The sequence below is a fragment of the Bos javanicus genome, chromosome 16 (assembly GCF_032452875.1).
Source record: "Bos javanicus breed banteng chromosome 16, ARS-OSU_banteng_1.0, whole genome shotgun sequence".
NCBI classification, from domain to species: Eukaryota; Metazoa; Chordata; class Mammalia; order Artiodactyla; family Bovidae; genus Bos; species Bos javanicus.
In genome coordinates, this window is record NC_083883.1 from 4,491,883 (window position 1) to 4,517,822 (window position 25,940).

The 25,940-nt window shown below is 42.8% G+C and overlaps 1 protein-coding gene across 1 annotated transcript; it reads left to right on the plus strand.

Annotated features, from left to right (window-relative positions):
• The first annotated feature begins 446 nt into the window (after positions 1–446).
• Positions 447–25,351, plus strand: RHEX (regulator of hemoglobinization and erythroid cell expansion). The gene is made up of 7 exons (XM_061382029.1): positions 447–551; positions 2,904–2,994; positions 21,277–21,399; positions 21,691–21,791; positions 22,843–22,986; positions 24,251–24,315; positions 24,775–25,351. Exons 4-7 carry the CDS (start codon positions 21,695–21,697, stop codon positions 24,973–24,975), a joined length of 507 nt encoding a protein of 168 aa, XP_061238013.1. The 5' UTR covers positions 447–551; positions 2,904–2,994; positions 21,277–21,399; positions 21,691–21,694; the 3' UTR covers positions 24,976–25,351.
• The last annotated feature ends 589 nt before the right edge of the window (positions 25,352–25,940 follow it).

Consider the following 25,940-nt stretch of genomic DNA (forward strand, 5'->3'; position numbering starts at 1 on the left):
CACACAGTTTTGGAGGTGAAGCAAGCGGGAAGGGACCTTTGCCGATTTGTAGAGACCCACTTCTTCATTTCATAAAGGAAGAACATGAGCTTGCTGGTGGGAAAGTGATTCGTCCGAGTTCATGCAAGCAAATGAGTGCCAGAGCTGAGCCTTGGAGCTGGGCCTTGAACCCAGGCCTCCTGCCTCCTCCTGCAGTGCCCTTTCCACTCCACCAGGCCATGCATGTATTCGTGGTATTTAAATTTGTGTTCACACGGAGGGAAAGAGACTACTACTCTCCACAGACATAAACTGCACGGAGCAGAAGGGCAGAGCCCTGCCAAGAGAGATAGGAGGTGGTATCTGTTGCTTCACCCTGCTTTTCTCAACCGAGCTAGATCATTATCTTTGAGTAGCATGCCCCCGCCCCGTTGGAAATGATGAAACATTGGTGACTGACCTCCAGTGGCTGACAAGCTTCCGGGTGGGGCTGGGGGGTGGTGAGGGAGATGTTTCCATCAGGACACCGCTGAAACACAGGCTGGGCCCAGACCTTTCTCATGGTCCTGGGGGTAAGTATTATCTGGGCAGTAGGATTTAAAATTAGTTAAAGGGATGTGTGTCTGTTTGTGAATATAAATGTACTCAAATTTCAGAGCGGATTCTTTGTTTACGCGCTAGGATGCCAGGGTGTGGAATTCAATTGCCATCCTCTTGGAGTGAGCTTAAGATTTGGCACCGTGCACTTCACAGACCTCAGTGTCTCTCTCTTTTTGACCGCACATGGAGGCATGTGGGATCTTAGTTCCCCAACCAGGGATTGAACCTGTGCATTGGGAGCATGCAGTCTTAACCGCTGGATCGCCCAGGAAGTCCCTGGACATTAATTAGCCTCTTGCTCCTGAGACCTGAGATCTGTTGGCAATAGCAGCAGCAGCCTTCAGGGCTCCAGCTGGAAGGTGACTTTGGAGGCAGACAGAACCAGATCCAAAGAACTTTGCAGAATGTTTATAAGCCTCAATTTCCTCATCTACAAAATGGGTATAAAACCAGCCATGGTACAGTATTGCTATGAGGATCACAGACAACGGACATTTAGCGCCCAGTCCGGTGCTCCAGCAATAGTAGCTATAAATTAATGACTCTTTTCAAGTCATCTGTGAACCAGATCACAGAGAATACCCCGCTACGTGAGTTTTTCCCTTAAGACTCATTCTGAGCTACAAAGAACTGGGATGTTTTGTGGGAAACAAACCAGTCTGGCAGTTTAAAAATGTTATGAATGAGAATGAGAAAATGTATGCTGTCAAAGAAAAAAGCCATGCAAACATCCAGACCAGGAAAAGCCATGCAAACATCCAGGCAAAGAAAAGCCAGCAACAATGACAGCAAAATACAATAGTTGACCCTTACATAGAGCTTCCTATGTCCTAGGAACTGCTCTAAGAGCATCATGTAGATTAATTCATTCAATCTTCACAACAGCTCTGAAAATACAGGTGCTATTCATAGTTTCTCTTTACAGTTGAGAAAACTGAGGCACAAAGGTGTTGAGTGATTTGACTGAAGTTGGTGACAGAAAGCTCTTCTGGAGGACTTCAGCACAGAAGAGTGTTTTTAGAGCAGGCCTCTTGCCATCGTCTCTGCAGCCCGGGGAGCTCAGGAGTGTAGACTAGGCATTCAAGGAAGACGTGGTAATTGGGATCCTGCTCTTGTTCCTTGTATGGGCCTTGTTGTGTGGGCTTCGACAACCCTACCCAGTACAACACCTTGAGTAGGGTCAGCTGCATGATCAGCAGAGCCCAGTGCAAATAAACATCTGGGGTTCCTCTTTTAAAAATTATTAAGAATTTAAAGATGGCAACAGCAGAGCTCTAGGCCCATCATGGGGCCCTTCTGAGCATGAGGTCCTACTGAACAGAATAGGAGGTAAGCCTGTGGCCCTGAGACCCAGCAGTGAGGCAGGAACAGGGCTGGAAGCTTCCATGGTCTCACTTATCCCTCTTGACAAATCCTGTGAGAGAGGCCTTTGGCTTTCTGATTAACGGAGGAGGGCAATTAGGCTCAGGGACATTAAGTGCCCCACTCCCCACCAAGCTTAAACAGTATTTATTAATGGAAACAGATTGAATTGCAATGTGTACAGAATGTTATTAATACAAAGTGCTTTTCCCCATACATTGCCTCTAAAATTTAGAGTCTAAATATTGTGCCAGGAATCGCGGAGCTAAGTATGGACTAGACCTGGTTCCAGCCACTAAAGCACTCACAAACTGAGCATACCCTGTAGAAGGCGTTCAGTTTCTTTAAAATCTAGTTGGTCAATTCTATAAAATTTTGTTGGCTGGCCCCTCCAATTTACCTGGAGCTTTGCAGAACTAGCAAAATGACTTCTGAATACTGCTTAAGTTACTTGCAATTGTCTTGCTGAATTAGTCTTGTCTCTAAGTTGCAATCATCTCAAGTCAGTGAGTTCAGTTCAGTTCAGTTCAGTTCAGTCACTCAGTCATGTCTGACTCTTTGCGACTCCATGAATCGCAGGACGCCAGGCCTCCCTGTCCATCATCTCAAGTAATTGTTTGTAAAAAGGCTTTCCATCAAATTACTAATCAGAAATTTAGGATGATTTGTTTTCTTCCTAAAAATTGGAAGTGCCTGCACCTATAAAGCCACGTGACTGGAGATGTGGCTTGGCTGATTGAGACTCACAGTTGCTATTTCTTGTGAATTTGAGTCTTATCGTCTATGTCACTTTAAGGGAATTCTAAAACAATAAAATGTCAGAACTAAATCTGTTTAACTCATCCCCTTTAGTTTCTAGTCAGGGAAACCGAGGCTCAGACAGAGGAAGCAAGGTGTCCAAGGTAGCTGAGTCTAGAAAGTTGAGCTACAATGTTGACCTGGTTTTTCATTTCATATTCCAGATGTGTCCCAGCTGCGTAGGGTGAGGTCCCTACCATGGTGACCAGAGCTGAAGCAAATCTAGGGACGATTCCTCTGATACGCAAGACAGAGGTAACACCCTAACTCTGTTGTCGTCTTCTCTGTGGGGTTTGTCAGGCCCTGTTTCCTCCCTTTCACAGTGCTTTGACCTTCTCTGTTCCCTGGTGCCTGGACCTAGGGACACACGTAGCACCAAGGATCTCCCAGGACCATATAGCTTTGTTAATTGGATTGCTTATACCTCCCATCTGAAAATCATGAGTGAGGGCCTGTGGAAATGGGTGCATTTATATCGGTAAGCCAACTTACAGGGATTGACCCCTCTTTCTGGTCTAAGGATCACCCCCTGTTGCATACCTCTATATGCCAAGCACTTAAGTGTTGGGTTTGAATTCTTTCCCCTTCATGGGGAACTAAAGCCTGGTTCTCTCCTATGCAAAAGCAGGGCAGCCATAGTATCTACTTCATAACGTTCTTATTTTGAGGGTTAAGATAATTAAACAAGATAATTTATTCAAAATGTTTTGAATGATGCTGGCATATAGGAAGCACACAACTTGAGTTAAAAGGAAACAACTGACATCCTCATTATCCCCATAAAATTCTGGGACCAGAAGACAGAAAGCAAGTCATAGCTAGGAAGGCCAGAGCTGGGATTCCCCAGCCCGGTTCACCTAACCACTGAGTCCCTGTTTCTCACCATTTCCCTGCCCTTGCTTGTGAGGTTTCTGGGGAGCATACCCAGCTTTCCCCCATATCCCCTTATTCCCATGTGGTCAATATACAGTGAACTTTGTTGCAGACAAGCAATTCCATTACAGCTGTCCTCTACAGCCAGAGCTGGCAGATAGCTTCAGCTGGAGTGCTGTGGTCTCCATTCTCCACCCATCCATCCATCTCAGTGGCCCTTCTATGAAGATTCTATTGCATGGGCATCTCTTTTTCTTCTAAAACATTACACCTTATGCACGTCTTCTGACGATTCATCATGCTTCATCACAGCATTTCTTGTGCTTTTTGATTTTTTTTTACACCTTAATGTCTTGATTTTCCAAGTATAACATGAGCTCTTGGAAGTTCAGATAGCATTCTCCCCTTTTCATGGCCAAGGGTATTTCATCCAGGACCACACACAGACCACTCAATAAATATTTGATTCATTGAAATTCAGACATTTAATTTACTATCTCAATGTTCTATTAACATGGTGAGATAGAATTTAGATGTAAATAAGACATTTATGTAGAGAAATCTGGTCTCATGTTAATTTAAGCTACTCAGAATTTCTGGACTTGTTTTTACACTCTTAAAATACCTTTTTTTCCCCTCATTAGAAAAAATCATCCATAACATTTCAGTACCTAACTTTTAATATTTAGGTATGTTTTCTCCCATTTCCCCATTTTGAAGAAAGCACATTTAAACAGACTCCCCAATTTAAGTTCCATAAATGTATGTTCATGAGAAAATTTATATTTAATATGCAAAATTATTGTCAATGAATTTTCTGGATTTGATGAACAGAATCATGTGAATTGAGGGGTAATCTAATACATAGTTTTTTTTAATGATCTAGAGTTTTTTTCTTTAAAAACATTTATTCTTTTTATATTCATTTTTTTACAGAGTTGTGATCATATTGTATATTGTATACTACATATATACAATAAAGTACAAGCTAAATATAACTGTCTTGTAATTTTTCACGGAAGACTCTTTCCCTAGATTAATTTTTTTCTAAACATAATTTTGCAAGTCTACACTACTTTTTAAAAATGGTTTTAAAAAGGTGGGAACCCACCTTGTTACAATTCCTTTTCAAATTATGTTCCAGCCTTTCTGGCTTGTTATTATTTTTTCCTAATAAATTTTTGAATAATTTTGAGGTTTAAAAAATTCTCTCTCTAATTTTGATTGGAATTGTATTGGACCAATAAATCAATTTCAAAGCAGTTTTTTTAGTCTTCTAACTTCCCAATCTGAAACATTAGATGTCTTTCAATTAGTTTAAGTCTTTTAGGTTTCTCAGTAAATTTCTAGAATTTTCTATAAAATAATTCTCTTATAATTAAAATAATTCTTAGCACTATCTGTTGTGATGGTTGATAAGGCTCCTCGTTCCCCCTGTCCCCACTTCTATTTTCTATTATAGAAAAATAGAAAGAATGGCTGGTAATTTTAGAATATTTGTCATGCCCTTAGGACTTTCCTGAGCAGTCTCATTAATTTCACTGGTTTTTCAATTGATTCTTTTGGGATTCCTAGGTATAAAATCACATCTTTTGCAAATAAGGATAAACTTGACTTTTACTTGCTCCATTTCTTTCATGCATAAGTTATTAGCTGACGCTCCAGCACCAGCCTGTCTGGGCACAAAGCCTCATTAACTCTTCTCATTATCTTGGCCAACTCATTTAACTTCTCTGTGTCTGAGTTCTGTCCTCCGTAAGATGGAAGTAATAATAATAGTACCTACCACCTAGGTAGTTGTGAGAAGCAGATGAGTAGACATATGTAAAAGTGTCAGCCACAGAGAGCCTGCTCAATAAATATTCAATATTATTTTTATAGATTGGAGGAACTTCCAGGAATTAGAATTTCTAGGATTAATTTTTTAAAATGGTTACAGCAGACATCTTCATTCTCAAATAACGGCTAAAATATTTTACCATTTGGTAAGATGTTGATTGCTGGTATAGAAGGGATATTCTTTATTAGAGTAAGAAGCAATCCTCACATTTGAACTTTAATAACGTAAGAAATAAAGAAATGAGGGATAGTTAGGGAGTTTGGGATGAGCAAGTACACAGTGCTATATTTTAAATGGATGAAAAACAGGACCTACTGTGTAGCACAGAGAACTTTGCTTAGTGTTATGTGGCAGCCTGAATGGAAAGGAGTTTGAGAGACAATAGATACATGTATATGTATGACTGAGTACCTTTGCTGTCCGCCTGAAACTATCATAATATTGTTAATTGGCTATACTCCAATACAATTTAAAACATTTAATTAAAAAATAGTAATAATGAATGAGTATTCAATTTTATCAAATGTTTTTTGGCATTTTACTGTGATCATAGTTTAAATTTTTTGATTTATCCATGTATTTATAGTATATAAATGGCAGTTCCTTAAATGATCGAGGCTTAGACTTTTAAGTCAGATGAGCTTGAATTAAAAAGACTCTTCCAGTGGGGGCACAAGGGCAAATTGTTCACTTCTTGGACAACCTCAGTGTCCTCATCTAGGAAATGGTGATGATGTCCGTTCTTGTAGAGCAAGAAGATAAAAGCCACATGGAAAACACTCAACCTTAGTTTTCATTATTGTAATAATTAATCTCCTGGATATCCCTGGAGTAACTTAAATTTATTTTTAAATTTTTATTGGAGTATAGTTTGTTTACAATGTTGTGTTAGTTTCAGGTGTACAGCGAAGAGAATCAGTCACACATATTCACATGTGTGCGTGCTAAGTCGCTTCAGTCCCGTCCGACTCTTTGTGACCCTATAGACTGTTTCCCACCAGGCTCCTCTGTCCGTGGGACTCTCCAGGCAAGAACACTGGAGTGGGTTTCCATGCCCTTCTCTAGGGAATCGTCCTGACCCAGGGATCAAACCCACATCTCCTGCAGCTTCTGCACTGGCAGATGGTTTCTTTACCACTGTGCCCCATACACATACTGCTGCTGCTGCTGCTGAGTCGCTTCAGTAGTGTCTGACTCTGTGCGACCCCATAGACGGCAGCCCACCAGGCTCCCCGTCCCTGGGGTTCTCCAGGCAAGAACACTGGAGTGGGTTGCCATTTCCTTCTCCAATGCATGAGAGTGAAAAGTGAAAGTGAAGTAGCTCAGTCATGTCCAACTCCTACCGACCCCATGGACTGCAGCCTACCAGGCTCCTCCATCCTTGGGATTTTCCAGGCAAGAGTGCTGGAGTGGGGTGCCATTGCCTTCTTGCTACACACACTACTATATATAAAAGAGATAACTAATAAGAACCTACTATATAGCACAGGGAACAATTCTCAATACTCTGTAATGACTTATATAGGAAAAGAAAATAAAAAAGAGTGGATATGTGTGTATGTGTGGGGCTTCCCCAGTGGCTCAGTGTTAGAGAAACTGCCTGCAATGCAGGAACTGCAGGAGATGTGGGTTTAATCCCTGGGTCAGGAAGATCCCCTGGAGGAGGACAACCCACTCCAGTATTCTTGCCTGGAGAATCCCATGGATGGAGGAACCTGGTGGGTTACAGTCCACGGGGTCACAAAGAGTTGGACATGACTGGGTGACTGAGCACACAGCACAGAGTGGCATATGTCTATCCCAATCTCTCAGTTTATCTCTCCCTCCCCTCCCTCTCATAACCGTAAGTTGTTTTCTATATCTGTGACTGTTTCTGTTTTGTAAATAAGTTCACTTGTACCATTTTTTTTTAGATACCACATATAAGCAATATCTCTGTCTGACTTACTTTGTATGATATTTTGTAGTATGATAATTTGTAGGTTCATCCATGTTGCTGCAAATGGCCTTGTTTCCTTCTCTTTTATGGCCGAGGGCTTCCCTGGTGGTTCAAAGGGTAAAGCATCTGCCCGCAATGCAGGAGACCGTGTTCGTTCCCTGGGTGGGGAAGAGCCCCTGGAGAAGGACATGGCAACCCCACTCCAGTATTCCTGCCTGGGGAATCCCATGGACGGAGGAGCCTGGTGGGCTATATATATAGTCCATGGGGTCACAGAGAGTCGGACACGACTGAGTGACTTCAATATTCCATTGTATACATGCACCACGTTTTCTTTATGTGTTCCTCTGTGGACGGTCGGCGGACACTTAGGTTGCTTCCATGCTTGGAAGCGACCCCTTTTACATGTAGCTGTCCACTTTTCCCAGCACCACTTATTGAAGAGACTGTCTTTTTTTCATCCTATGCTCTTGTCTCCTCCATCATAGATTAGTTGACATATGTGTGTGGGTTTATTTCTGGGCTTCCTATCCTGGTCCATTGATCTTTATGTCTGTTTTTGTGACAGTACCATACTGTCCTGATTACTGTGAAAGTCGCTCAGTCCTGTCCTTCTCTTTGCGACCCCATGGGCTATACAGCCCATGGAATTCTCTAGGCCAGAATATTGGAGTGGGTAGCCTTTCTCTTCTCTAGGGGATCTTCCCAACCTAGGGATCAAACCCAGGTCTCCTGCATTGCATGCAGATTCTTTACCAGCTGAGCCACCAGGGAAGCCTAAGAATACTGAAGTGGGTAGCCTATCCCTTCTCCAGCAGATCTTCGTGACCCAGGAATCAAACTGGGGTCTCCTGCATTGCAGGCAGATTCTTTACCAACTGAACTATCAGGGAAGCCCCCTGATTACTGTAGATTTGTAGTAGAGTCTGAAGTTAGGGAGCCTAGTTTCCCTGTAGTAACTTTAAAAAAAAATAATTTAATTAGTTTATTTTAATTGGAAGCTAACTACTTTACAATATTGTAGTGGTTTTTGCCATACATCGACATGACTCAGCCATGGGTGAACATGTGTCCCCCATCCTGAACTCTCCTCTCACTTCCCTCCCCATCCCATCCCTCAGGGTTCTCCCAGTGCATTGGTTTTGAGTGCCCTGTTTCATGCATCAAACTTGGACTGGTGATATATTTCACATATGGTAATATACATGGTTCAATGCTATTCTCTCAAATCATCCCACCCTCGCCTTCTCCCACAGAGTCCTAAAATCTGTTCTTTACATCTGTGTCTCTTTTGCTGTCTCGCATATAGGGTCATCATTACCATCTTTCTAAATTCCATATGTACTGTATTGGTGTTTTTCTTTCTGGCTTACTTCACTCTGTATAATAGGCTCCAGTTTCATCCACCTCATTAGAACAGATTCAAATGCATTCTTTTTGATGGCTGAGTAATATTCCATTGTATGTGTACCACAGCTTTCTTATCCATTCGTCTGCCAATGGACATCTAGATTGCGTCCATATCCTAGCTATTGTAAACAGTGCTGCAACGAACATTGGGGTATATGTGTCTCTTTCAATTCTGGTTTCCTCAATGTGTATGCCCAGCAGTGGGATTGCTGGGTCATATGGCAGTTCTATTTCCAGTTTTTTAATGAATCTCCATACTGTTTCTCCACAGTGGCTGTACTAGTTTGCATTCCCACCAACAGTGTAAGAGGCTTCCCTTTTCTCCACACTCTGTCTGCATTTATTGTTTGTAGACTTTTTGATAGCAGCAATTCTGACCTGCATGAGATGGTACCTCATTGTGGTTTTGATTTGCATTTCTCTGATAATGAGTGATGTTGAGCATCTTTTCATGTGTTTGTTAGCCATCTGTATGTCTTCTTTGGAGAAATGTCTGTTTAGTTCTTTGGCCCATTTTTTTACTGGGTCATTTATTTTTCTGGAATTGAGCTGCATGAGCTGCTTGTATGTTTTTGAGATTAATTCTTTGTCAGTTGCTTTGTTTGCTATTATTTTCTCCCATTCTGAAGGCTGTCTTTTCACCTTGCTTATAGTTTCCTTTGTTGTTCAAAAGCAGGCATAGAAGGAACATACCTCAACATAATAAAAGCCATATATGACAAACCCACAGCAAACATCATCTTCAATAGTGAAAAATGGAAAGTATTTCCCCTAAAGTCAGGAACAAGACAAGGGTGCCCACTCTCACCACTACTATTCAACATAGTTTTGGAAGTTTTAGTCACAGCAATCAGAGAAGAAAAAGAAATAAAAGGAATCCAGGTTGAAAAAAAAGAAGTAAAACTCTCACTGTTTGCAGAAAACATGATCCTCTACATAGAAAACCTTAAAGACACCACCAGAAAATTATCAGAGCTAATCAATGAATCGAGTAAAGTAACAGGATTTAAAATTAATAATACACAGAAATCCCTTGCATTCCTATACACTAACAATGAGAAAACAGAAAGAAAAATTAAGGAATCAATTCCATTCACCATTGCAATGAAAAGAATAAAATACTTAGGAATAAATTGACCTAAAGAAACAAAAAAACCTATAAACTATACTTAAAGAAACTATAAACTATAGTTCAGTTCAGTTCAGTTCAGTTGCTCAGTCGTGTCTGACTCTTTGCGACCCCATGAATCGCAGCACGCCAGGCCTCACTGTCCATCACCAACTCCCGGAGTTCACTCAGACTCACGTCCATTGAGTCAGTGATGCCATCCAGCCATCTCATCCTCTGTCATCACCTTCTCCTCCTGCCCCCAATCCCTCCCAGCATCAGAGTCTTTTCCAATGAGTCAACTCTTCGCATGAGCTGGCCAAAGTACTGGAGTTTCAGCTTCAGCATCATTCCTTCCAAAGAAATCCCAGGGCTGATGTCCTTCAGAATGGACTGGTTGGATCTCCTTGCAGTCCAAGGGATTCTCCAGAGTCTTCTCCAACACCACAGTTCAAAAGCATCAATTCTTCAGTGCTCAGTGTTCTTCACAGTCCAACTCTCACATCCATACATAACCACAGGAAAAACCATAGCCTTGACTATAAACTATAACTAAAGAAACAAAAGACCTATAAACTATAGGACACTGAAAAGGTTTTTTATATAAAACTATAAAACACTGATGAAAGAAATCAAAGAGGACACAAATATATGGACAAATATATCATGTTCATGGATTGAAAGAATCAACATAGTGAAAATGAGTATACTACCCAAAGCAATCTATAGATTCAATGCAATCCCTATCAATCTACCAATGGTATTTTTCACAGAACTAGAACAAATAATTTCAAAATTTGTATGGAAATACAAAAACCCTGAATAGTCAAAGCAATCTTGAGAAAGAAGAATGGAACTGGAGGAAACAACCTGCCTGACTTCAGGCTCTACTACAAAGCCACAGTCACCATACAGTATGGTACTGGCACAAAGACAGAAACATAGATCAGTGGAACAAAATAGAAAGCCCAGAGATAAATCCACACACCTATGGACAGTTTATCTTTAACAAAGGAGGCAAGAATAAACATACAAAGGAAAGAAGACAATCTTTTTAACAAGGATGCTGGGACAACTGGTCAACCACTTGTAAAAGAATGAAACTAGAACACTTTCTAACACCATACACAAAACTCAAAATTGATTAAAGATTTAAATGTAAGACCAGAAACTATAAAACTCCTAGAGGAAAACATATGCAAAACACTATCTGACATAAATCACAGCAGGATCCTCTATGACCCACCTCCCAGAGTAATGGAAATAAAAGCAAAAATAAACAAATGGGACCTAATTAATCTTAAAAGCTTTTGCACAATGAAGGAAACTATAAGCAAGGTGGAGCAACTTTTGATATAATCATGCATTTACCTCTGTATTCATAAACGAGATAAGCCTGGAGAGCCTTCCATTATTTTCTGTGCCCTATGTTCCTTAAAATTTCAAAAATTCATTTGTAACACTATCTGGATGCAGATTTTGAATAGATAGTTTTTATACTGCTTTTAATTTCAAATAATAATAGCTGTCATTTATCGGATGCTTATTACTATGTGACAAAAGCTAGAATAACTTACGTACCTCATCTTACTTCATCTGCAGAAGTGGGTATCATTTATGTTCATCTAATCAAACCCTGAGAATTAGTGGTTATTGATTTTATCTTACAAGTAAGAAAGCAGAGACTTTGAGAGGTTAAATAATTAGACCCAACTCATGCAGAGGATGAGCTGGGATGTGAAGCCAGACTATCTGACTCCAAGTTCTCTGCCTTTAGCTGCTCGAGAGGTACCAAACTCGGATCCCAAACTTCTTTCTTGTTATTTTGCTTTGCTTTTAGTCTGTTTAAGTTTTCTGTGCCTTATGGAGTCCATTTCATTAATCTATATTTTTCTAGGAAATCGATAATTTTATTGATATTTCCACACACAGAAAAATGTCAGGAATTTCACAATTTTTGGCTTCCTCCGTTTATGTGGTTATAGCTATTATTAGTTTGGCTTATTTATGTTTCATTCTTTTCTTGATTATTCAAAACTGCATATTCAATTAGAGGACAAAAGTCTAGTAGAGTGAAGGAGACTGAATGATATAAAATAGAAATATGTATTGTTTTTCTTTCAAAATATTCCATTTCCATCCAACTACACTTTCCTTTCCCCTACTGTAATTCCATCTTTAAAGAACAGAATGTTAAGGGCCAGAAAGAGCCTTAGGAGTACTACAAGTGCTGGGCGTAGAAAGAATTTCTACCTGTCCCAGGTCACACAGGTAGCAAGTAACTGAGCCAGGAGGAGGAGCCTGGCTCTCATCTCCCTGTCTTGTTATCTTAGAGCTCAAATTCTTCATTTTAAAGACAATAAATTAATGAAAATTTCCCCAAAATCTTTTTATAAACACTTTATAAAAAAATCTTTAAAGCTACTTATTTTTTTTGCTGAAGAATTGATGCTTTTGAACTGTGGTGTTGGAGAAGACTCTTGAGAGTCCCTTGGACTGCAAGGAGATCCAACCAGTCCATTCTGAAGGACATCAGCCCTGGGTGTTCTTTGGAAGGAATGATGCTAAAGCTGAAACTCCAGTACTTTGGCCACCTCATGCGAAGAGTTGACTCATTGGAAAAGACTCTGATGCTGGGAGGGATTGGGGGCAGGAGGAGAAGGGGACGACAGAGGATGTGATGGCTGGATGGCATCACCGACTCGATGGATGTGAATTTGAGTGAACTCTGGGAGTTGGTGATGGACAGGGAGGCCTGGCATGCTGCGATTCATGGGGTCGCAAAGAGTCGGACATGACTGAGTGACTGAACTGAACTGAACTGAACTGAGGTCCTTATTGCTTATCCATTTTAAACATAAAAGCTACTTAATTTTAAAAGATTGATCAAGTCTGCTTAGCAATATTGATTACGATTACTTTAATCCATGTGATGTTTACATAAATCATCTTCTGTTGTGCTCTTTCTGAATTTATCTATCCAAAGAAAGCATGGCATCAGACAGGAAAAGCTGTGTTTTTATTATTTCACCTCTTTTAGGGGTGTACCTTTTAGAAAGGCCACGAGAGAGCTCCTTTAGCAGGAGAGGGGGAAATAAGAATGTGAATCCAGCCTCAGGGTTTCCACCAGGTTCAAAGAAAACAGAAGAAATGCTCTCGGCCCTCTGCTGGCCTGTGGTTTGCAGGCAGTTGGCAGGACACTGCATTCACATGGGGCTGGGTATCCAAACCTGAAAGAGGGCAGGACAGTCACATCTTGATGGTGGAGCGAGGCGTACCAAACTCTCACATGGTCCAGGCATTTTTTTCACAACTTAATTACTTCAAATTGCTCATTTCCCAGTTGTTTGGGGTGTGTACACAAATGAGCAGATGTTTCTGCCGACTGTCTGATCAGCAACCTGCAATTAGCCCCCAAGGAACAACCTGCTCATTGCGGTTAGGGGCCATTAGCCACTTAAATAATGGCATCTGTCATCATTTTCAAACCTCATCCTGCCAAGATTTTATCTTCAAACTGTACTCAAAACCGAATGTCTAAGCTTCCAAAAATACACAGACCGAATTTTTATAGCTCCGCTCTAGTCACCAACTTGGTGCAGTGTTTTAGGGTTGAATAATACCTGGTAACTACTGAGTGCTTTCCACATGCCTGCCACTGTATTTAGGTCTCTATAAACGTAACTCCCCAAGCCCCGACAAGAACTCTGTGAGGTATATACTATCCTTAACCCCGTTTAACAGGTACAGAAACTAAGACACTGAGAAGTTCAATAATTCACACCTAGAAGGGAACAGAACTTGGATCCGTATTGACTTTTATCTTAGCTATTGAGGACACAGGTAGTGTGTCATTTAGCGAGTAAGATGCTCATAATATATTAAAATGAAAGGAGGAAGTGTAGGCAATACTGTTCTGAATAAAAAGACCAAATAAGATAATGCTTTTAACATAATGTAACATTTATCTAATGCAGTGATTCTCAACTGGGGGCAAAAGTGACTGCCTCAGGGAGACATTTGGAAACGTGAGGGGTCATTTTGGCCTGTTACATCTGTTATCGTGGTCTCCCAGGCAGTACACAAGCAGTTTTAGACAAGGAGCTGTGTGCCTCTGAATGTCCAGAGTAGTAAGAAATACTGGTAAAGTAGAATACTAGTCATTTTCAGTGATGCTATAAAACTGAAGAGTAGTAAGAAATACTGGTAAAGTAGAATACTAATCATTTTCAGTGATGTCATAAAACTGAAGAATAGTAAGAAATACTGGTAAAGTAGAATACTAATCATTTTCAGTGATGTCATAAAACTGAAGAATAGTAAGAAATACTGGTAAAGTAGAATACTAATCATTTTCAGTGATGCCATAAAACTGAAGGCAAACTCCAATGCCTTCAGGGATCAGTCAGGGACTGAAAAGTACATGACTTTCCTCAGGGCATCCATGTACAAATCTTTAAAGTACATTATCAAATAAAATCATCTAGGTGTCAAATTTGGCCAGTGAGCGCCCAGATTGGGGTTTTTTAACAGAGGTTTTTCTGATCTGGAAACAAGTTTATGATCTATTAAGCAAAGCAGAAAAGGAACTACTCAGTATGGTGCCTTGTTTCAAAAAGATTGTGTATACAAATATTTCCATACACGTACAAAGTGCATATATTTATGAAAACACAAAGATAATTTTATGGAATGAAATTTGGGTTCATTTTATGAAATGCTTTGCTTATTTGCACTTCTAATTTTTTTAATTACAAATGCCTCTTAGTTGTTTGATTTTTAATAAATAGAGAGGAGCCTTAAAAAAATGAAAACTTAGAGCATGGTTTCAGAATACAGCCCTAGTGGTATCCCTACCAACCCCTTCAGTGGAAGAAGCGGAATAACTTCTGCGATTAAGGACAAATGAGGCATTTAATATGAAGTCAGCATTCCTAAAGCATAAGAGTGCCTTTTAAAAAGAAACTGTTGATTTCCTGGCACACCGGCTTTGCTTCCAGCCCTTTCCCGTGACTTTCATGCTTTTTTTTGATTCAATAAAGCTCTCCTGGTAACATCAAATCGTTTTTTTTACGTCTGCCCCAGAAATCAGGATTAGTACCAAAATTTCCCTGAGAAGGAGAAGGAAATGGCAACCCACTCCAGTATTCTTGCCAGGAGAATTCCATGGACAGAAGAGCCTGGTGGGCTACAGTCCATGGGGTCACAAAGAGTCAGACACGACTGAGTGACTAACATGCTTCCTTGAGAAATTTGCTTGAGAAATCGGTATCTGTAGAAATTTAAGTATGGCTTATCCAAAATAAGACTAGATCAGGTATTTAAAATATATCGATGCCCTTTCTTCAATCCAGTCAACTAATTTTTCAATATCATTGTTTTTCGTGAATATTCGCCTCCTCACTTCATCACTCTGGTGTTTCATTTCCAGCCTCCTGGCTCTGCAAATTTTATCCTGTGCATGTAACTTTGCACTGAACTTTCTTTCTAGAGCTAGCTGATCACTGGGGAGTATCAGATTGTCTATCAATCCGTCCTGGGACTTAGGGGAGGGGTTTGTTTGTTGTTGTTCTTCAGTTGCTAAGTCATGTCCAACAGTTTGCGACCCCATGAACACCAGGCTTCCCTGTCCATCACTATCTCCCAGAGTTTGCTCAGATTCATATCCATTAAGTCAGTGATGTCATCCAACCATTTCATCCTCTGTCACCCCCTTCTCTTCCTGCCCTCAATCTTTCCCAGAATCAGCGTCTTTTCCAGTGAGTCAGTTCTTCACATCAGGTGGCCAAAGTATTGGAGATTGAGCTTCAGCATCAGTCCTTCCAATGAGTATTCAGGACTGATTTCCTTTAGGATTGACTGGTTCGATCTCCTTGCAGGCCAAGGGACTCAAGAGTCTTCTCCAGCACCACAGTTCAAAAACATCAATTTTTTGGCACTCAGGTTTCTTTATGGTCCAACTCTCACATTCATACATGACTACTGGAAAAAATGTAGCTTTGACTGTACATACCTTTGTCAGCAAAGTGGTGTCTCTGCCTTTTAATACACTGTCTAGGTTTGTTATAGCTATTCTTCCAAGGAGCAAGCGTCTTTTTATTTTGTGGTTGCAGTCACCATCTGCATTGATTTTGGAGCTCAAGAAAATTGAAATCTGACACTGTTTCCATATTTTCCCCATCTATTTGCCATGAACTGATAGGACTGGATGTCATGGTCTTTATTTTTTGAATGTTGAGTTTTAAGCCAGCTTTTTCATTCTCCTCTTTCACCTTCATCAAGAGGCTCTTTAGTTCCTCTTCACTTTCTGCCATTATCTGCATATCTGAGGTTGTTGATATTTTCCCCAGCAATCTTGATTCCAGCTTGTGATTCATCCAGCCCAGCATTTCACATGATGTATTCTGCATATAAGTTAAATAAGCAGGGTGACAATATACTGCCTTGTCCTCCTTTCCCAATTTTGAACTAGTCTGTTAATCCATGCCTAGTTCTACCTGTTGCTTCTTGTCCTTAGGTTTCTCAGGAGGCAGGTAATGTGGTCTGGTATTCCCATCTCATTAAGAATATTCCATAGTTTATTGCGATCCACACAGTCAAAGGCTTTAGAATAGCCAATGAATCAGAAGTCAATGATTTTTTTGGAATTCCCTTGCTTTTTCTATGATTCAGCATATGTTGGCAATTTGATCTCTGGTTCCTCTGCCTTTTCTAAAACCAGCTTGAACATCTGGAAGTTCACAGATCATATATTGCTGAAGCCTGGCTTGGAGAATTTTGAGCATTACTTTACTTGCATGTGAGATGAGAGCAATTGTGTGGTAGTTTGAGCATTCTTTGGCATTTCCTTTCTTTGGGATTGGAATGAAAACTGACCTTTTCCAGTCCTGTGGCCACTGCTGAGTTTTCCAAATTTGCTGGCATATTGAATGCAGCACTTTCACAGCATCATCTTTTATGACTTGAAATAGTTCAACTGGAATTCCATCACCTCCACTAGCTTTGTTCGTAGTGATGCTTTCTAAGGCCCACTTGACTTCACATTCCAGGATGTCTGGCTCTAGGTGAGTGATCACACCATCATGATTATCTGGGTCATGAAGATCTTTTTGTACAGTTCTTCTGTGTATTCTTGCCACGTCTTCTTAATATCTTCTGCTTTTGTTAGGTCCATACCATTTCTGTCCTTTATTGAACCCATCTTTGCATGAAATGTTCCCTTGGTATCTCTAATTTTCTTGAAGAGATCTCTAGTCTTTCCCATTCTGTTGTTTTCCTCTATTTCTTTGCATTGATCGCCGAGGAAGGCTTTCTTATCTCTCCTTGCTATTCTTTGGAACTCTGCATTCAAATGGGTATATATTTCCTTTTCTCCTTTGCTTTTTGCTTCTCTTCTTTTCACAGCTATTTGTAAGGCCTCCTCAGACAGCCATTTTGCTTTTCTGCATTTCTTTTTCTTGGGATGGTCTTGATCCCTGTCTCCTGTACAATGTCACAAACCTTGATCCATAGTTCATCGGACACTCTGTCATTCAGATCTAGTCCCTTAAATCTATTTCTCACTTGGAATTCCATCATCTCCACTATTTTTGTTTGTAGCAATGCTTCCTAAGGCCCACTTGACTTCACACTCCAGGATGTCTGGTTCTAGGTAAGTGACAATACCATCCCGGTTATCTGGGTCATTAAACTGTGGAAAATTCTTCAAGAGATGGGAATACCGGATCACCTGACCTGCCTCCTGAGAAATCTGTATGCAGGTCAAGAAGCAACAGTTACAACTGGACATGGAACAACAGACTGGTTCCAAATTGGGAAAGGAGTACATCAAGGCTGTATATTGTCACCCTGCTTATTTAACTTATATGCAGAGTACATTATGAGAAATGTTGGACTGGATGAAGCACAGGCTGGAATCCAGATTACCAGGAGAAATATCAATAACCTCAGATATGCAGATGACACCACCCTTATGGCAGAAAGTGAAGAACTGAAGAGCCTTTTGATGAAAGGGAAAGAGGAGAGTGAAAAAGTTGGCTTAAAGTTCAACATTCAGAAAACTAAGATCATGGCATCTGGTCCCATCACTTCATGAAAAAGAGATGGGGAAACAGTGGAAACAGTGTCAGACTTTATTTTTGGGGGCTCCAAAATCACTGCAGATGGTGACTGCAGCCATGAAATTAAAAGACGCTTGCTCCTTGAAAGAAAACCTATGACCAACCTAGATAGCATATTAAAAGCAGAGACATTTCTTTGTCAACAAAGGTCCATCTAGTCAAAGCCATGGTTTTTCCAGTAGCTATGTATGGATGTGAGAGATGGACTATAAAGAAAGTTGAGTGCTGAAGAATTGATGCTTTTTAACTGTGGTGTTGGGGAAGACTATTGAATCCCTTGGACTGCAAGGAGATCCAACCAGTCCATCCTAAAGGAAATCAGTCCTGACTATTCTTTGGAAGGACTGATGCTGAAGCTGAAACTCCAATACTTTGGCCACCTGATGCAAAGAACTGACTCATTGGAAAAGACCCTGATACTGGGAAAATTTGAAGGTGGGAGGAGAAGGGGATGACAGAGAATGAGATGGTTGGATGGCATTACTGACCTAAAGGACATGAGTTTGAGTAAACTCCAGGAGTTGGTGATGGACAGGGAGGCCTGGTGTGCTGTAGTCCATGGGATCACAAAGAATCAGACACGACTGACTGACTGAAATGAACTGAAGAGATTTTTTGTACAGTTCTGTGTATTCTTGCCACCTTTTCTTAATTTCTTTTGCTTCTGTTAGGTCCTTGCCATTTTTGTCCTTTATTTATCTTTGCATGAAATGGTCCCTTGGTATCTCTAATTTTCTTGAAGAGATCTCTAGTCTTATCCATTCTATTGGTTTTCTTTATTTCTTTACATTGTTCACTTAAGAAGGCTTTCTTATGTCTCCTTGCTAGGCTCTGGAAATCTGCATTCAGTTGGATGTATCTTTCCCTTTCTCCTTTGCCTTTCACCTCTCTTCTTTTCTCAGCTACTTGTAAGGCCTCCTTGGACAATCACTTTGCTTTCTTGCATTTCTTTTTCTTCGGGATGATTTTGGTCACCACCTCCTGTACAATGTTATGAACCTCTGTCCACAGTTCTTCAGGCACTCTGTATACCAGATCGAATCCCTTGAATCTATTCATCATCTCCACTGTGTAATCATAAGGGATTTGATTTAGGTTATCCCCAAATAGCCTAGTGGTTTTCCCCACTTTCTTCAGTTTGAGCCTGAATTTTACAATAAGGAGCTGATGATCTGAACCACAGTCAGCTCCTGATCTTGTTTTTGCTGAGTGTATAGAGCTTTTCCATCTTCGGCTGCAAAGAACATAATCAATATGATTTTGATACTAACTGTCTGGTGATGGCCATGTGTAAAGGGGGGAGGTAGGTAGTTTCCTGGGGTCCCCTCTCACTTGGCTTGCCATCTGGATCAGTTTCCACCTCCTGCTCCCAGTGACCCCCTCATGCCATGACAAAAGTGAGTTAATGCAACACTCCTGCAGAAGGAACCACAGGAAACTCCTTCTCCAGAGATAACCTTCTGGTGCTCCTCGGCACCAGAGTGGTGGGTGCTAGGATGAAGCGGGGTAAGGGGAATTCCCCTACTTAGAACGTTCCCACTTTCCATCTTCCTGACCCATCTCACATGCCGAATCTGTATGTAGTGAAGAACTCATGTCTGGATGCTGAATCCATCTTTATAAATCAAACTAAATAGCATTCTTTAAGAGTGATGATGTTAGGTATACTTTGCTCATTTAACTAGAAAAGTAAAGAGTGGATAGAGTTAGGTTCCTTTGGAGGAAGTGTCTAGAATTTATTACATCAGAACTTATTATGTCAGAAAGAGGGGACTTAAGCTAAGTATGATGACTAAATTGGGCACGTGTTGCTCCCATTTTTCTCCTTGCTTTGCTTTTGGCGGCTCTGGGTCTTCGCTGCGGCATGTAGGCTTTCTCTGGCTGCAGCAAGCAGGGGCTCCTCTCTGGTTACGTGTGCGGGCTTCTCACTGTGGTGGCTCCTCTTGCGGGAGCAGGGCTCGGTGCGCTGGCCTCTCTGGTTGCAGTGTGCGGGCTCAGCGGCGACACGCGGCTCTGGGGCTCAGGAGCTGAGGCACGCGGGCTCAGTCGCCCTGTGGCACGTGGGCTCTTCTGTGTCTCCTGCACTGGCAGCCAACTTCTTTAACCACCGGACCACCAGGGAAGTCTGCTCCCAACTTTCGACCTTACACAAGAAAGGTGGTTCCCAAAGAGTGGCTTGTTGGTTGGTAAAGGACGTAGGGGAGAAGGTAGTTTTTTCTCTCTGGCAGCTTCCAGGCTGGCCAACACCCAGCCCTGGAGAGGCGGTGGAGGCAAACCTCGCAGGCTCCCTCCTCAGCTACTGCCTCCTCTCTCTCCAAACTTAGTCCCAGTTGGATGTTGGATAGGCCCACCCAGTGCAGAACTACAGATAGAAGTAACAAAGGCAGGACTTTCCACACTACCCCTAACACTTGGAAACCCAGATTGAGAAAATAAGCTTTATCGGCAATAAAAGGCTTTTCAGCATTTATCGTCTGCAGCAGGACAATGGGCCATCGTATGGCCCATCTTGTGCTAAGTAAAGATCATTTCAAAAGCTTTGAAACCATCTTGGCTTTGTTTTATAATACACTCCATATTCAGTGCTGTGGTCTTTATTTTTGACACTAAAAAATTTTTTTTTAATTGAAGTATAGTTGATTTACAAAATCATGTTAGTTTCTGGAGTACAGCAAAATGATTCAGAATATATATATATATATATATATATATATATATATATATTCTTTTTCATCATGGTTTATTACAGGTTATTAAATATAATTCCCTGTACTATACAGTAGGACCTTGTTTTTTTTTTTTTAATCTGTTTTATATATAGTAGTTTGTATCTGCTAATCCCAAACTCCTAATTTATTTCCTTTCAGCAGTGTGGGTGCGTGTGTGTCTGTGTGTGTGTGTGTGAGACATTGGTATGCTTCACAGAATCTCTCCCAGTGTATTCGCTCCTATGGGATTCCTCTGTGCTTCCAGTAGCAGGCAAGGCTCTGGAGAAGAGACGGAATGTTGGGGGTGTAGGCTTGGATGTAGAGCTCAAACCAGGCTTGACTGTAGGGCCTCAGACATGTCCCTCAGCCCTCTGGGCCTCACGTGGCTCCTTATAAGAGGAGAGCAGTGACATCTAGGTCCTAGGATTGTGTGGATCAGTTTGGAAGGCTGGGCTGCGGGGGTGCTCAGCCCTGGGGCTGGCAGCAAGCCAGTGCCTACCGGCTGGCAGACACTAATACTGTTACTGCCTGTTTTGTAGATTCAAAAACTGGAATCTGGGGAGAGGAAAGGAAAGGACTCCCCAGCAGCAGAGACTGCCCAAGAGTTCTGACCCACTGCAGGTCTCCAGGCCATCCTGCCGGGGGTGCTGCGTGGAGACGAGGTACTGGAGAGAGCCCGCGCCCCACTCGCGACCCACAGCAGCCCTGCCAGGAGCTTGTCATGCTGGCTCAGTGAGTGGTCTGGAGAGAGCCAGCTCAGGTTCCCGTGTCAGTAACATCACTTCCTGTGCACATCACCCTCCCTGGGCCCTGAAGCCTTCCCTTTCAAGAGGAAAGGGACTCAAGCCACAACAGCAGTACCTGCAGGCTGCCCCTGGCTTGGGGCAGGGATGGGTTTGCAGCCATCTCAGCACCTCCAGAACCTCTCACCTGATTTCCTCATTTCCCAACAGGGTCATGGAGGTCTGGCATGGAGTAGTGATCGCAGTAGTGTCGCTGATCCTGCAGACCTGTCTCCTCGCAGTCATCAACTACCTGCTCAGCAGGCACATGGGTAACTGGCTCAGCGTTCTCTTCCCTCCTGGCCCCTCTCAGGGACCGTTCCCAAGCCCACAGCAAGATGAGCCCCCAAGTATCACTTGAAATCCTACTTGAGGAATCACTAGCCAGGTCACTCCACCAACCTCTTAGTGGGTTATCTGTGCTCTGACCCAGCCCATCTGTGTTTGGGAATGATGGCTGAGAGTCCTTTTGCTACCCAGACCTCCTGCCTAGAGACAAGCTTCTGTGATGCTCTTGAGGTTGGGCTCACTGAACCTGAGCATAGTAAATTTCCTTCATCACCGCCAAGGGACCTGTAGAAATGGCCTTGAATTACAAGAGAAAGGAGTATGGTTAGACTAAGATATGAGCTTAAATTTCTGAGCTGATTCGCAGTGAAAAGCAGGACGCTCTGTCTGAGGAAGACATTATAATTAGGGGAAATAAAATAACACTGCTTGGGCTGTGCTAAGACAAGGCATTGAGCAGGATGATGTAAATCTAAGCTTCTCTCGTCATTCATTCATTTATCCAGTGCAAGAGGAAACAAAATAAAAATCCGTGCAGATATGAACCTTGCATTCCGTGGGTAATACAACAAACGAACAAGTAAAATGTGTGTCAGGGCACGGGAAGTATAGAGAAAAAGATGAAGCAAGGCAGGGAGGTATGAACTGGATGGGAGCCAGCATCCCTGAGATGCTGACGTTTGAGTCTAAACTTGAGGGAAGCCAGGAAGTGAGCCACGCCTACAACGTCGAGAAGCCGGGAGATTTGCTCATTATGGCGGAAGCAGAGGGGCCCCGGCTGGATGGAGCTGCGGTGTGGCAGGAAGGATGGAGCTGCGGTGTGGCAGGAAGGGGAAGGGGAGTGAGGCCTTCGGCTTGGACTGTAGGTTTTACTCCAAGTGAGGCGAGGGGCACTGCAGGGTTCTGAGCAGAGGAGGGCCGAGGTTTGAAGAGATCTGTCGGACGAGTGTTCCCTCAGGAGAGCTGTGTTCACAGATCCAGGATGTGCACGACCAGGAGAACATTCACTTTTGACTCTTGCCCTGTCCCTGGTAGCCAAGGAAATCGAGCGCATACTAAAAGGGGCCAGGTCCCAGGCCCCCAGCTTATGTCCAACTCACTGCTGCCCGCCTGCTGCCGAGGAGAGGAAGGAGACTCGGGCAGAGAGGAACGTCCTGGTGCCTGAGCCCCGCTACCGGCGTGAGTACTGCTGCGAGGAGAACGTGTCATGACGCTGCTTCTGTTCTGTCTGGACTATCGGGGAGCCTCCTCGCAGCAGCCCCAGTCTTCCTGCCCAAACCACGAGCCGGAGGATTCCTCACACACTCCCCAGTGCAGGCCAAGCCAGGCCCCTGCTTTGAGAAGGCCCCCCATCCTGTGCGGTGTGGCAGCCGCAGTGGGCTTTGCGTAGGTCTTAGTTCAGGCCTGGGGCTGTCTCTGCCCCTGTCTTTGTGACACGGTGGTGTCTTATCTTCTGCCCGCCATTAGTTAGAGCCCAGATTTCAACCACCTCTGTCTGCTCCCAGCCATGGGATCTGGGCATTTTAATAAACCTGAGTCTTGGTGACGGTTCACATCTACATCTGCCTCCGGCAAGGGGACGAACAGGAACACCACACTCCTGCTGTTTTCTCTCTCTCCCCGCTTGAGAGACCCGCCAGGCCACTCTCTTCACACAGTGGAAACTGCCGCTTCCACAACAAGACATTCACTCACCAGAGACTACCCTTTCCACTGCTTTATCTTTTGGTTGATTTAAGTTTGCTCCATCCTTCTAAATTTTATCTTTTCCGTTAGAGAAATCTGGTTGTCAGGCTTCCTCCCCACCAAGATAAGGCCTCAATGCATGAGGGACGCAGAAGATGCCACTTGCATGAACTCAGGGTTTCAGAGGAGGCAGAGAGGCACTGGCCTCACCATGACCCTTGATCCCAAAGCTTCCCTGAAGCCTGGCTGCAGTCAGAGACGCGGTGGTTGGCAGGGACTTCAGAGATCCTTGTCCAACCCTCGCTGTCACTGGGGACAAGATCAGGGCACAAAGAGGAATGTAATCTGCCTGGAGTTAGTGACGGGCTTAGATTAGAAGCATGCCTGTGATTTCTGGGGCCAGATCTGTTTGCCTTGGGCCATAGCGGCTCAGCACATCCCGCCTACTCCCCTTCCAGCAGACAGTCTTTATCAAGCACAGGGCAGCCTTGCGGGCTTGGTATTTACTTTTAGATGGAGCTGGAAGTACAGCAGGGCCTGGACTCTTGGATCTGTTCCTGGCTGTTTCCAGAGGTTTCCACTTTCTCTGCTCCATTCCCCTGTTCTCTCTGGGGGACACTGATCTCTCTCCCCCACTCCACTTTGAGTTGCTGGCTCTGCTTCTGTCTTTGTCTCATGCTTCCTTCCATCACCTCTATACTCTCTAAACACCTTCTGGCTTCCTTTAGAAGAAAAACAATTTCTATTTTTTCCCTAGATGACAGTGACACGTCCTCAGATAGCTCTGACAGCTCAAACAGCTCACCTCCCACCACCTCCCAGGTAAGGGACACTCCAGCAGTCTGGGGTCACCTGGGCTACAGAGGCGGGAGCAAGGAAGGAGGGCCACGGAGTCATTGTAGCAGGCTTTGGTGAGGGTGGTCGGGTTTTCACTCACAGGCCTGTACCAACAACACAGAGCATCCACATAAGCTGGGTCTGAGTGGGCTCAAACAATGAAGGTGCTCACAGGAAATCCCCTTCTCCCCATGACCCAGTTACTGGCCAAAGTCCACCCTGAGTCCCGACCTCACTTGGAGAGTCTCCACATTTTTCTTCCTTAAGCCATTCGTTGCCGCAAGTACAAGGAGCAATCTCTCTCATTGCCTTGGCCCTGCTCTCAGACACGGCTACCTGGGACCCATCTTTCCCATCTGGCCCAGGGCGGGCCTCTTTGAGTTGAATACTTTCTCCAAACGTGGTAGGAATTTTGACCCAAATTTCTTTGCTTTTTCCCCCAAGGTCACCAAGGATGTCAACTACACACAAGTAGTCTTTGCAGCCCCTGGAGATCGAAGAAATGACTCTGTCCTGGACTATGAGAACATAAAAGAAGCCACAGATTATGTCAATGTCAACCCAAAGAGGCAAAAGCCCGATTTCTGGACTTTTGTGAACCCTGCTGTCTCTGAGCCAGTGGAATACACTCAAGTGGTCATGTGAATCCTGGGCTTTTTAATGGGGTGCAGTTCCTTATGAATTCTTGCATTTATTTTATAGCAAAATTACTGTTGTTGTTTTTTTTTTTTTTAAGACGAGGCATAGGAGGAAAAACAAGCTTGTATCTCAGCAAGAAACATTCAGATCAGGAAGAATTTCCAGGTTAAGCATGAAAACATTGGAGCATATCAGTAGAGAAAGTGATGAAGTCTTTCTCCATAAAAATTTTTTTAAATATTTTAATCAGCTGTAGTAGAGTTCTGTTTGACAGTCTAATGATTAAATGCCTCTCTGATCTCTTCAATCATTGGGAATAAACAACTTCCTTAAAAATTTTAAATAAATAGCAACCACCAGTTCCTCTTTTCCTCTGGCGTAACCTTGCATGCCGTTCCTTTTTGAGTGTTGGGTTTTGCTGAGTAAGCCTGCTCTGCCCTCAGAACTTTAAATAGTGCGCTTGAAAAGCTCACCATTTCACCCTTGAATCTGCTGCTGCTGCTAAGTCGCTTCAGTCGTGTCCGACTCTGTGCGACCCATAGACGGCAGCTCACAAGGCTCCCCCGTCCCTGGGATTCTCAAGGCAGGAACACTGGAGTGGGTTGCCATTTCCTTCTCCAATGCATGAAAGTGAAAAGTGAAAGTGAAGTCACTCAGTCGTGTCTGACTCTTCACAACCCCATGGACTGCAGCCTACCAGGCTCCTCCATCCATGGGATTTTCCAGGCAAGAGTACTGGAGTGGGGTGCCATCGCCTTCTCCATTGAATCTGCTAGTTCTTAGGAATTAAAGATGACAGAGCCATCTTTATGTTATTAAAAAAAAAAAAATTTCCAAATTCAATCCAATAAAATTCAATACCTATTCTTGGTTTGTGGTTGCTGTTGTTTTTACTTTTACTACCAATTTTGGTAGCAAAAGAACACTTTCTTAACCTAATTAAGTATAATTTATCTGAAACCAGCTGATGA

Excerpts from the sequence above, each read along its gene's own strand:
- RHEX (XM_061382029.1), top strand. The coding sequence starts at position 21,695 with ATGGAGGTCTGGCATGGAGTAGTGATCGCAGTAGTGTCGCTGATCCTG. Across the intron at positions 21,792-22,842 it reads CCTGCTCAGCAGGCACATGG|CCAAGGAAATCGAGCGCATA; the intron begins GTAACTGGCTCA and ends TGTCCCTGGTAG. Across the intron at positions 24,316-24,774 it reads CACCTCCCACCACCTCCCAG|GTCACCAAGGATGTCAACTA; the intron begins GTAAGGGACACT and ends TTTTCCCCCAAG.